This window comes from Cottoperca gobio, chromosome 5 (genome assembly GCF_900634415.1).
Source record: "Cottoperca gobio chromosome 5, fCotGob3.1, whole genome shotgun sequence".
In the NCBI taxonomy this organism is placed as follows: Eukaryota; Metazoa; Chordata; class Actinopteri; order Perciformes; family Bovichtidae; genus Cottoperca; species Cottoperca gobio.
This window is the reverse complement of record NC_041359.1, coordinates 19,795,976-19,808,167: the sequence shown is the minus strand read 5'-3', so window position 1 is coordinate 19,808,167 and position 12,192 is coordinate 19,795,976. Positions and strand designations below refer to the sequence as shown.

General features: G+C 39.6%; 2 protein-coding genes across 2 annotated transcripts; one reads left to right on the top strand and one right to left on the bottom strand.

The window, feature by feature from the left end:
- The first annotated feature begins 245 nt into the window (after positions 1-245).
- On the top strand, positions 246-3,761 carry ctsz (cathepsin Z). The gene is made up of 6 exons (XM_029432221.1): positions 246-513; positions 1,082-1,245; positions 1,451-1,630; positions 1,916-2,066; positions 2,469-2,631; positions 3,035-3,761. Exons 1-6 carry the CDS (start codon positions 389-391, stop codon positions 3,158-3,160), a joined length of 909 nt encoding a protein of 302 aa, XP_029288081.1. The 5' UTR covers positions 246-388; the 3' UTR covers positions 3,161-3,761.
- A 320-nt stretch (positions 3,762-4,081) lies between these two features.
- Positions 4,082-11,141, bottom strand: nelfcd (negative elongation factor complex member C/D). The gene is made up of 15 exons (XM_029432220.1): positions 10,924-11,141; positions 9,908-10,014; positions 9,252-9,361; positions 9,038-9,147; positions 8,673-8,780; positions 7,622-7,774; positions 7,162-7,292; positions 6,842-7,007; positions 6,623-6,757; positions 6,313-6,452; positions 5,854-5,968; positions 5,667-5,762; positions 5,236-5,376; positions 4,646-4,775; positions 4,082-4,441 (listed from the first exon to the last, which is right to left on the bottom strand). The coding sequence occupies exons 1-15, from the start codon at positions 10,981-10,983 to the stop codon at positions 4,407-4,409; spliced, it is 1,737 nt and encodes a 578-aa protein (XP_029288080.1). The 5' UTR covers positions 10,984-11,141; the 3' UTR covers positions 4,082-4,406.
- Between the last annotated feature and the right edge of the window lie 1,051 nt (positions 11,142-12,192).

The window sequence follows — 12,192 nt, the reverse complement described above, 5'->3', positions numbered from 1 at the left end:
CATTTTAATTCTTAAACCTTTTACTTTTCAATGGCCTTTACAAGGCACATTGTTTCTGCGTGACTTCTATTTACTTATGGTGTTGTAGCATCATTTCTATCGTTCATCTTTATATGAATTCACCTGCTGTGTCTTAATTCAGGGGCTGCAGCTACTGGCTTGTACATTTTCCTTGTGCTTAAAAAAATAAATACATAACTTCCTTGTGACTTCCTCCTTAAACATGTGGGTCGTGATTTACTGGTCACATGACTGTAGTTGTGGTGCCGGTTTATCAGCAGAGTTCACCCACAGACACCAGTGTGCAGGTTGTCTCTGTAACGACACTTTTAAACTTCTCCCCGTTAACGTTAAATCGGTTTAACGTCCATCGGTGTTACTTTTAAAGATGGCTCGGATCATTTTACTTGTCCTGTCTTCAGTCCTGCTCTCCGTTGTGAGCGCCGGAGTGTTTTTCAACCAGAACCAGCCGTGCTATGTCCGCTCACCGAGGAAAAATCACGTTGGACTGAAGTAAGTTCAAAATATCTGTGTCATTTTTAAAAATATGTTTAAGAGTGACGAAGAAGCGTAATCTAGAAAAGCCGTTTGTTTCTAACGGCCGAGCTAACGTTAGCTACGGATAGCCGTTAGGCGTTTGCTCCTGCCGAGAGACAAGTTATTTACTCACATGTGATGAATATGCCTTTATATTTATATATATATATAACGTTATGAAATGCAGATATAGGAAAAAACAAACTATAGGCAGTGGGTTAAAGTCAATTCAACTGTGTAGTTTTGGTTTAATGTCATTCTTGTTTTTCTGAGTACAGTTAATTTGCGCTAAAGTAAAACGATACTAAACATTTCAGGCTGTCACGAGTTTCAGTGAGTCACAGATTAGAGAAGTGAACATTGTGTTAACTCTACAATTCAGCTATCAATGAACATCAAGACATTTAATAACATGGACCTTTTCACAATTTCTGTACATTTTATAGACCAAACGATTAATAATTGATGATAAATAATTGTTAGTTGCCGCTCTTATTGAGTGTGTTGCTGCCGCAGAAGTATCTAACCAACTGTCTGTTCACAGGACCGCTCCTCGTCCTCATGAGTACTTAAACATTTCTGAACTGCCCAAATCATGGGACTGGAGGAACATCAATGGCACAAACTTTGTGAGCACGACCCGTAACCAGCACATTCCCCAGTACTGTGGCTCCTGCTGGGCCCATGGCAGCACCAGCGCCATGGCAGGTATGAATCAAAAGAGCTTTATCTATTGGGGAATTTAAAACATGCTGAATCATTGTGGTTTGGTAAAACAGCAGGTGCTCACTTGAGTCTTCAGACACATTTTAATATAGGATTGTAGTTCCACTTCCTCTTTACTCATTAGTGATTAAGGAACTGGTTGTGGCGTTTTGTAATTCTCATTTCTCCATGTTTACTGTCTCAACAGATCGCATCAACATTAAGAGGAAGGGAGCGTGGCCATCTGCCTATCTCTCTGTCCAGAATGTGATCGACTGCGGTGAGGCAGGCAGCTGCCATGGAGGAGACCACACTGGAGTTTGGGAGTACGCTAACAAACACGGCATCCCAGATGAGACCTGCAACAACTACCAGGCTAAAGACCAGAGTACGTTTTTATATATTAGTATAGTTTAGCCGCACTGTTTCTGTTAACATGTAAATGTCATGAATATATCTAGATATAGACTGATATATATCTGTACATACTAATCAATGTTCATGTTGACCTCATACAATTTAGTTGTTATTGTGTTTAGCTGTTATGTCTTTCTGTGGAAGTACTTTCAGAGTAACAAAGGTCCTTGCCTGTGCACACACTTTCTTGGCCAATGATTCTGAAGTGTGCCTCTAACATCAGAGTCTGTAACTTGTTCTGTGTCCCTCTCTAAAGAGTGCAATTCCTTCAATGAATGTGGCACCTGCACCACCTTTGGAGTGTGCAATATTGTGAAGAACTACACCCTGTGGAAAGTGGGCGATTTTGGAGACGTCAGCGGGAGGGAGAAGATGATGGCAGAGATCTACGCTAGAGGGCCGATCAGGTTTGCAACTTTTTTCTTTTGGTGGAAAGTTAATAGTATGGGACCTGCCTACATAAATACTTCTTTGGTGGTTTTTTATGACCTCTTAGATCCTCTGCTGCCATTTTAGTTTTTTACACAAACTACCACACAAATAAGACAATCAGCAGCTCAGACATTGAAAACATATTTATTCAGCCTTTAACTAGCTGTCGCTCTTTCTTAAAATAAAAATGTTATACTTATTTTTTTACATGTTTTATTGTTCTTATGCCTTACTTTTGTTTTATTGCTTGGTTTTATTATTCTGTATTTATTTGTTCTCTTATTTCTTCACTTTGTTGTAAAGCACTTTGAACTACTCAACTTGCTGTTTCACCTTTTGACCCAGAGAAAGTAATTAATCTGTTGGTTTTTGTCCAGCTGTGGGATTATGGCCACAGACACGCTGGATGCCTACACCGGAGGTCTCTACTCTGAATATCAGGAGTATCCTTCCATCAACCACATCGTGTCAGTGGCAGGATGGGGAATGGAGGGCGGGGTTGAATACTGGATTGTACGCAACTCCTGGGGAGAGCCATGGGTACGTCTTTAGATAAACTTCACACAGTGAAAATAGGAATGGATCTCAGATTCTTCTTTCTGACATACGACTTGCAGCGATTCGTTTTTCATTCTGTTTACAAAAATATGTCACTTAAAAAGCCTTGTAATTTCAGGAAATAATATCCTAGGTATTATTTATTAAGACATTAACAGCCTAAAACAAAGATCCTCTGCTTCATAGGGTGTTTGTGGATGTGTGGTTTAATCACATTCAGTCTGACCGTGGCATCTTCCTGTTGCTAAACTCTGATTGGTGTTTTCTCTATAAAACAATTACTATCATATAACACAAAGGAAAAACCAGCAAACGTTTGGCGTGAAAAATTCTTACAATGATTAATCAATTAATCAATTTCCCCCCCCCCCCTCTCTCTCCACAGGGTGAGAAGGGCTGGCTCAGGATCGTGACCAGTGCCTTCAAGGGAGGAAGTGGAAGCACATACAACCTGGCGTTGGAGGAGGACTGCATGTACGGAGACCCAGTTGTCGCCAAGGCCTATCTGTAGAGACCAGCACCCACAGTGTCCGAAGGTCGTCACTGCTCTCTCGTGTTTTCCTGTCTCGGGCAGAGGCAAACTTTTTATGTGTAAAATGTTGAAAAGGGAATGAGTTCAGATTTTTAATCGAGATATCTATTTTTTACATTTGTAATCGGGGGATCAAATTTTAGTGCCATGTCTTCCAGCTGGATGTCCGAGCTGCTTGAATCAATGCAGACGTTCAGAACTTTACCACAGAGGGTTCTGCAGGCTGAAACGTAGAGAGTGAAACACAGAAGTACTAACTCTTTCCATAACGGACACTGAAAAGATGCAAGAAATGATTCGGTTTAAATCATCAAGAGGACATGACAGCTTTTTATAACGAAGATTTTTCAATGCATACTGACTCAGCCAAAGAACAAAGTGTTTATAGTTTGTCCTGCACTGAATGCACTACACCCTCAGAGAAAAACAACATTAGTGTGCCTTACATGCACTGGCAGTCAAGAATACATGTCATTTTTATTTTGTTTTCACACTTCTACATCAGAAATTCTAGAAAAATTTGCAATCTTTGTTTTATTGTTTTTAAACTGTGCCAATAAACGCAACGCTTTACACTAAATCTGTTCTTTTGAGTGTCGGTCACTCACGTCTGTAAGAAGCTTTGTGTGGTGACATGATTATACAGTTTACATGTGCGTCGTCAGGATTGAGCCGCAATCTTACGGTCATCACAAACTTTCTGTGGCAGTTCAGATCTGATATATTTTAAACTGTCTGCACTTGATGAGATGCATCTCAAGCGACTTCCTCTTTCGTCTGAATGTGTGAAGTCTTGATCTTTAATAGGGAACTAGTTTTACTGCTGCTGCAGGACTGCCCTTATTATTTACGTATTTGCTAAAGTGACGATGATAGAAAGGCAACAAAAGTGCCATTTAATAAATGCATATGTAACTTATTTATTCAAGAAAGTACAAATTCAAGTTTTTATTTTAAAACAGCTTGAGCCAACATAAAATATAGAAAATCAAATATACAGGTGAAAAAGAAAACGTTCAGCTTCTCCTTCGACGAGTCTGTCTTATTACTGCACGTTTCCATCAGCTCATCGACGTGTTTGTCGCCCCGATAGAAACAAATCGGTCACGCTGAACAGTCTGAGCTTCAACATCAAGCAGAGCGTTCGGTGATAACAGACCTTCAGTCTCTGTTTGGTCTTCCTTGTTCAACCTCCAACAAGAACATTTCCAGTGTCCTCTCCACATCAGTTTATCATGATGAAGTTTGACTTGCAATGAGCTGGAGAAAAAAAAAAAAAGGGAACTAATTACCAACAAAGTACGTATCTTGTGCTTCAAGAGGAAGTTCACAATCTGAAACGCATTGTTTTACTTTCTAGTTTTACTGTCGATGTTCATGAATGAAAACCACTTGCAAAGCTCAGGATACTGCCCATTTTATTTCTCTCTCCAGTACAGCGCGAGTTGTTTGCACGTCACTTACTTATGAACTCTGCAACAGGGTCGTGTTCTCCCTCTGTGCGGATTGTTCCTGCGATGCTGTCGTTCTCCAGGATGGGCAGGAAGAGCTGGACAAAGTCTGATGTGTAGGGAGGCGCGATCACGTCCAGCACCTATAAAAGACAAATATTCAAGTTTGATGAGTTTGCTCGTTTTAACGCACAACTTACACAATGTTTTCTGATGGGACAAAAGGTCGATTTATAAGCAATACTTGTAATAACCAGCCGTGAAGCAGGCCTGTTTTCAATTATTATCACCTGACAAACTTTATTTTGAAAGTTGAAAGTTGAAAGTTTCGTCTCTCCCAACTTGAGAAGGAAATATCTGACCGCTGCTCCCATGTTCACAAGCTAATCACTAACTTTATTCACCTCAAACATATCATTCATGATAGGGATGGGCAGAATCCCCTAGAATAAAAACCTCTTAAACCTCTTAAACATTTTAGGACCTTAAGTGTATAAAACAGTTTGTGACTTTCAGGACCTGCAGACGCGCTGTAACTTCTGTGATGGAGCAAAATACTCAAAGTTATACATGTAAACCAGAGGTCACACAAGTAGCCGTTACCTCAGTAACAAAATATCTGATGAGGGAGATGTCCGTGTTGAGTTTCTCCAGACATTTGCGGATGTAACCAACAACAGGCAGGACGTAGCCACGGCTCAGCAGATGAACCATTCGGTCCAGCAGAGTCTTCTTCAACTCCAGCTGGGGGGGAAATAACACACGCTGAGAGTTACAACATACTGAAAGAAGAAGCATTAGAGTAGTAACCAAGGTTATAATACTTTATATTTGTACTTTTCCCTCTGAGATAAAGGACCCCAGTGAGTTACTATTAGACCTGAGCTGAATATCTTGATTTGATCTGCTACAATATTTAAATCATGATCTTTAGTTTTACTTAAAGGATATATTCTTTATTTAGTTTCATGTATTTCACTGCTGATTTTAGTTTTAGTTTGCTATATAACCCCCCGGTAGTAACAGGAACAGACCTGCTCCATCACGTCCAGCTGAGAGTGCTCCGTCTCAAAAAGCTTGATGAGCAGGTGGAGGACCTGCGGGTGCAGCAGCTGGTGACACGTGCAGATCTGTGTGGGGGGGGGGGAAGCATTCCTTTTCAATTTAGCTGTGGTCTGAAATAATGAGAATATAAAGTTTCCTCTGGTGGTAATGTCGTACCTCGTCCAGTAAAGCTAAATGTACCGGAGTGTGGTCTGTCTGCAGCTGGAAGTACCGCGGCTCAGACACCGTCCAGTCCACCCATTTCAAAACCCCCATAGCAACTACTGGAAACCTGAACACAAACATGAAGTCAGAGGGGCGAAGGCAATTATTGAAATAAAGATCATCTGATCATCATATTTATTTGGGACTAAATCTTTAAATGAGACTCAGCCTGTAGCGATGAGTAACCAAAGTCAATAAAAAACATCTGGGTGAAACCTCATGTTTATGTAAAACCTTTGCTTCTGTTGTTTCATGGACTCCAGTTTTATCATTTACTTGACATTCCCATCTAATTGCATTAATCAAAGTTTTGCCAAATAAACAACTATTCATCTATTTCTTATCATATCGAAGAATTCCTCAGAACAGTAACAAGCAGCAGGCTTTTGAGGAACATCTTGTTCCACTCACCGGATGCACTGGTACAAGGTGCCGAGTTCAGCCACCAGCTCTGTGGCTCCTTTGTTCTCATTGCAGCACAGGTTGTGCACGGTCTCGATGGCCTTGGACGTCGACTTCAGCTCATCTTTATTGATGTTGACTCGCTTGTTCTGGGGTTGAACAGAAGAGGAAACAAAAGGTGTAAAGAAGCTGTATGATAATGGGATTTGTGCTTGTGTCACATATGCACAAGAATAAATCAGATTCGGGCAGTCTGAACCCAGCCTAACTTATTCAACAACACACAGACGCATCAGAAGTTCATCCCTGTTCTCTGCACCTTTTTCCACGTTTCAACCACACTGGCAGCGTAGGCCAGGATGTGGATGTATTTGTGTTTATGGTCCTGGTTGATCTTTGATCCGGGTTTAAAGAGTGACTGCATGAACAGGTCCAGAAAGGCGGGCACTCTGATCTGAAGACGAGAAAGATAAATATTTCAGCAGCTTAACAAACACGTAGTGGATACAAGTATGGCTAAAAGACGCTCCGTCCTCACCAGCTCCACAGGAGGCGGGTCCATGCTGCTGAACATCTTGAACAGAACTGTGATATCTGCAGGATTCAGGGCTCCTTTAGACAACATGGCACCCAGCGCCTGGCAGGCTCGAGGGTAGGCCGCTGCTGTGCCGAGCGCGAGGGTTATCTGACTGGCATCGTGGCCTCTGTGATGTAAACCACAACAACAGAATTATAATCCAGATTTGACTGGATTCTTGCTTGTATTCAGCAAAGTTATCCACATAACTAACCACTTGGTCAACTATACCCCTTGAAAACAATAGAAAACAGATTCTGATGAAAAAGAGGGAACGTTACCGGTCATGTGCCGACTTCTGAACCTCCTGGCCGATCCTTCGAACTGCTGACCCGCCCTGTTCCTCCTGAGAGAGGATGGACATCATCGCCTGGGCAAACAGGTAGGTGTGCTCGCCGTGACAAACCATCTTCTACAGGAGAGAGGAGGAAGCAACTCAGCAAAGATCGTCAAACGCAGCGAACAGAGGAACTGTAACTGATCGACTTTTACACACTGTAACACGGCGTGTTGTTTTTATTAGGGAGGAAACTCTGCTCTCCCTTAGACACGTTACAATACCGTCTTCAGATCTGTCTATACGCGTTACATTAATGCACATATTTGGGTCTATATCTCTGTATATTGCATATTCCTTTTATAATATATATATAATATATATAAACATAATTGGTAAATGGAGCTGACACTTATACTCTATAGCGCCATTGTTAATGAAACAGAGAAGTTTAACAGGCTCACAGCAAACTCTGGCAGGTTCTTCTCCAGGCTTTCTTCTCCTCCATCCAGCAGCGTGGCCAAAGACGTCCTCAACACCCGGGAGAAAACCTCCAGCTGCTGACACGCTGTAGACACACTGGTGATCTCACCCTGATAACCTGCGTCTGAAATGAGCTAAACACACACACACACAAAATGTAAAGAATGAACAAAGCATACAACCTCTCAACTTCACAAAATGTAGAAGTTATTGGATGTTCTACATATCAACCATTTATTTTAATTGATTAATTAAATCAATTATTGTTTAGTCCGTAGAATGTCAAAACAATTACCCAGTAATTGTTTTTATTCTCAAGCTGCCAGAATACAAATCTTCAAATTGTTATTTTTTTATGTAAAAAATAAATAAATAATACATTTAGTTATATAGATATATATAATCTATATAGATATGTAGAAAAGCTTTCAGTGAGCTACATTTTAGTAAATTTAAGTGAAATTATACATTATAATACATATAATACATACATTTTTAAAAACTCCTTCCCTTTATCCTTAATTATACAACAAGTTAATAAAAGAGGTCACATATTGGTGAATTAAAATACTTCAAATGGACTCCCTCCACTTTATTATATTACATATATATTATATGTACTAACATTGTGGGCCAGGAACTGATTTACTGCTACTACTACTACTGCTACTACTACTGCTACTACTACTACTACTACTACTGCTACTACTACTACTGCTACTACTACTGCTACTACTACTGCTACTACTACTGCTACTACTACTGCTACTACTACTACTACTACTACTGCTACTACTACTACTGCTACTACTACTGCTACTACTACTGCTACTACTACTGCTACTACTACTACTACTACTGCTACTGCTACTACTGCTACTACTACTACTGCTACTACTACTGCTACTACTACTACTACTACTACTGCTACTACTACTACTGCTACTACTACTGCTACTACTACTACTACTACTACTACTACTACTACTACTACTGCTACTACTACTACTACTACTACTGCTACTACCATACCTTTACAGTGAAGTTGAGCATCAGGCAGTCTGGGTGTGCCTCTGCTAGCTTATAGAAAAGATCTCTCCACGTCGTGTGTGCTATCATCTGCTCGAGCCAGGCAGGAGTCTGGAAGCACAAGACACTGGATTGGTTACAATGACTACGATTTATTTATTAATGAGGGACAGAGCCCGTTTATGAACATCAGTATAAAATGACAAGATTTAAATATGCCAGTTAGCAAAAATGCTAATTTACATCTGTAAAAACAGAAACATTACAAGTAACAATATACATATAAAATACAGAAGTAGAAAATATTACAAAATACATCATCAACTAAATCTTCAGGATTTGTGATCACGTGTCACTCGAGAGCTCACCTCTCCCTCAACAGTGAAAATGGAATCAGCTTTCTGGGGGTCAAAGTGTTTTATCAGGAGACTCTTGAGGTGATTTTCTACTCGCTCTTGGACCTGAGCCGGCTCTACACCTGCAGTCAGAACACAGAAATAACAGATTAATGAACGGTTATTAATCTGGCACATGGTAACGGTCGGTTAGGAATGGGGACGGATCTTGTAGTCAGCTACCTACCCATCTGGATGAGCCACTCTGCCAGCAGGTTAACGGTCTGAGCTACAGCAGAGTAGTTTTCAGAGAGAAGCGCGATGACGTGTTCTGGGGAGCCACCTGATTGGAAATACCTGCGAAAAATATGCTTTCTATCATCACATTTTTCAGTGAGTCTTTAGGGTTCACGTGTGCTCTTATATTGGTCAAAAAACACTAGTGGTCCTGTGCAGTATGCAGTTATTTTGTGGTCTTATTCTGTTAAAAAGTTTTGTGTGTTGCTCAGTGGGACGAAGGTTATAATACTGCGTTTGTATAAAACTAAATCAGAATCTAGTTTATTGCCAGGTAGGATTTTACCTAAAATAAAAGCATGTATTGCAAAAATCAAGAAAAATAAATAAATATATATATATATATATATATTAGACAATAGAAGACAAATACAATAAAAAATAGTTTCTTTTTTAAACTATAAAAATATGTAAATAAACATTAATATAGAACAGGAAATAAAAAATCCATCCATCCATCGTCTACCGCTTATCCAGGATCGGGTCGCGAAATAAAAAATGAAAAAATGAAATAATATAATGATATAATGTAGACATATGTACAAGAAACATAGATATAGAAGAGTTCCTTGTATGAAGTATAAGAAGAATATGCAAGGGGCTCACGTTTTGAGGGTGTTGAAGATGGCAGGCTCCATGATGTAATCCCTGCTGGAAAACTTCTGCAGACAATCTTCCTGGATTTTCCCATCATTTTCCCCTTCCACATATTCCTTCACAAAAGAACATTGATACATGTGTTTATGCTTCTATAAGGGCTCTCCGGACTTTAATAAATAAAAAACTATTTTGCAGTAACATTTATGGAGTGGCAGCAACATCGAGCTGGCAGGATTGCCACAGAACAAACATCCTTAAGTTATTATATGGGGTGATTCAAGTTATTCATGTCTTTTCTTGTTGAATGCATGAGTGTGAGTGCAACATTAAACAAGAGCAGACACTAACAATTATTTTCTAGATTAGTCGTTTGGTTTCTATACAATGTCAGAAAAAAGTGAAAGATTCCAAGGTAATATCTTTTAATTACTTATGTTGTCAGTCGCAAACCCAACAATATTCAATTGTGTATGATATAAAACAGAAAATCAGGACATCTCCACATTTGAGAGGCTAATAAACAACATTTTCTGAAATGTTTGCATGAAAAATTACTTTAACGATGAATCAATAATCAGAATAGTTGGTTGATCGACTAATTATTAACTCAGTTGGGTCCTGCTGCAGACCTTTAAACGTGTATCTGGACAACCTAATATCATTTAATGATACATTACTTGTAACACAATCATTTAAAATGCGGTGACAGAGTTGAAACAAATGGCAACATGATATATCAAAGTGAGCGGAGTATCAGTTAACGTGCAACTTCACGCACAGGCTGTAACAGTAGTTAGCCTGTAGCCGACTAACAGGGCTGCGAGCTCAAACCATGCAGAACATCTCATCAGTGCAGCTGTGTGGACACATCTGTCTGTCCGCACGTCACCTGTGTTAGCTGACCGGTAATGTATCGTTGTCACAACAAACCAGCATCTTGTGCAGCTGCAGCTAAGCTAACGCTGCTTAGCTAACGTTAGCTAACTAACTGTGCACTGATCAGCAACAAGTCGTCATCTCACCATGGGACCCTCCCCCGTGCCTTCCCAGTCTCCACCGCCGCTGTAGTATTCCTCCTCCATGCTGACGGGAGAGACGTAACGTTTAACTAGCTACAATATTTTAGCTGTAGGTTTTAAATCGTGCCGTGACTTTGTATCACCGCTGATGATGCTGGAAGCAGCTAGCTTGTTTAGCTAGCAAGCTAACAACAACAGGAGGAAAATGGCGAGTCGGTGAACGGTAGGCCACGCCCCCCGCTGTAAGGACGCGGGGGTTTATTCCCTGAGTTTAGTCTGTTTGGCACAGAAGTTTAATTCTCTTTAATTCATTAGTTTAGATCCCAACACTTTACAAAATCAAGAACAAAACACAAACAGAACAACAATCTAACCAAACATTATGAATGCCAGATTTGAACAGAGAAGAACACTACGGAAATATACCAGGGCCAGGCAGAAAGTAAAACATGATGATTGTATTTTTGTTTTTTTTGCATTTCGAGAATAAAGTCGAACTTTTTTCTTGCATTTTGAGAATAGCGTTGGAGCATATACTGAAAGTTAAACTTTACTCTCGAAATTATTCCTGAAATAAAAAATATAGGCATACCTTACGCCTGGCCCTAATACTCTTCTGTAGAAAATGGTATAACATTATTATATTATATTATATTATTATAATAACACAGCTGGACGTGATAAAAAGACAGAAAATGCAAACGAGAATCTCTTAGAATAACTGATTGTGAAAGAACATCACCTTTATTTACTCTTCCATTTACAGGTAATGGCAAAGTATATATAAAATTATATCTCAGGTTATATGGAATGGAAAAACCAATAAAATGATGATGCTGCAGTTTGGTTTCAGAGATTTAGGCTGAGTGTTTGAGCAAAAGGTGAGTCTATTTGTGCACACTTGAGCATTTGTCAAAAAAAAATTAATGACACTTTACCAACGCCTAACTTGTTTGAAAAAGGAACTCCACAAGGTGCCTTTAAACATGAGCATTACTGTTCTGATTTGCCAGCAATGCTCAATGTGATGTTTATTATTACAAAAAGCTCTAAATGGTGCAACCCGTTGTATTACTCTGTGCCATAAATTGTTAATTAGGAGCCATGTTGTATTAGGTTTGTGGTTTTTATGAAGTTGTCTATATGCACGGAGTGTATGCATTGTTTATTTCATTAGAAAACATTTTTATTCATGTTTTCTTCCTCAATTGTATAAACCGATAGACAAAAATGCATTTCCCCATACACAAAGGACACGCACGGTTGTTTCCT

What these genes read in the sequence shown, in the direction of transcription:
- ctsz (XM_029432221.1), top strand. Translation starts at nt 389, where the DNA reads ATGGCTCGGATCATTTTACTTGTCCTGTCTTCAGTCCTGCTCTCCGTT. An exon ending in AAAAATCACGTTGGACTGAA is followed by an intron (nt 514 to 1,081) that starts GTAAGTTCAAAA and finishes GTCTGTTCACAG; the next exon opens with GACCGCTCCTCGTCCTCATG. An exon ending in ACTCCTGGGGAGAGCCATGG is followed by an intron (nt 2,632 to 3,034) that starts GTACGTCTTTAG and finishes CTCTCTCCACAG; the next exon opens with GGTGAGAAGGGCTGGCTCAG.
- nelfcd (XM_029432220.1), bottom strand. Translation starts at nt 10,983, where the DNA reads ATGGAGGAGGAATACTACAGCGGCGGTGGAGACTGGGAAGGCACGGGG. An exon ending in TGCTCAACTTCACTGTAAAG is followed by an intron (nt 7,775 to 8,672) that starts GTATGGTAGTAG and finishes GTGTGTGTTTAG; the next exon opens with CTCATTTCAGACGCAGGTTA. An exon ending in AGCTGGACGTGATGGAGCAG is followed by an intron (nt 5,377 to 5,666) that starts GTCTGTTCCTGT and finishes TTTCCCCCCCAG; the next exon opens with CTGGAGTTGAAGAAGACTCT.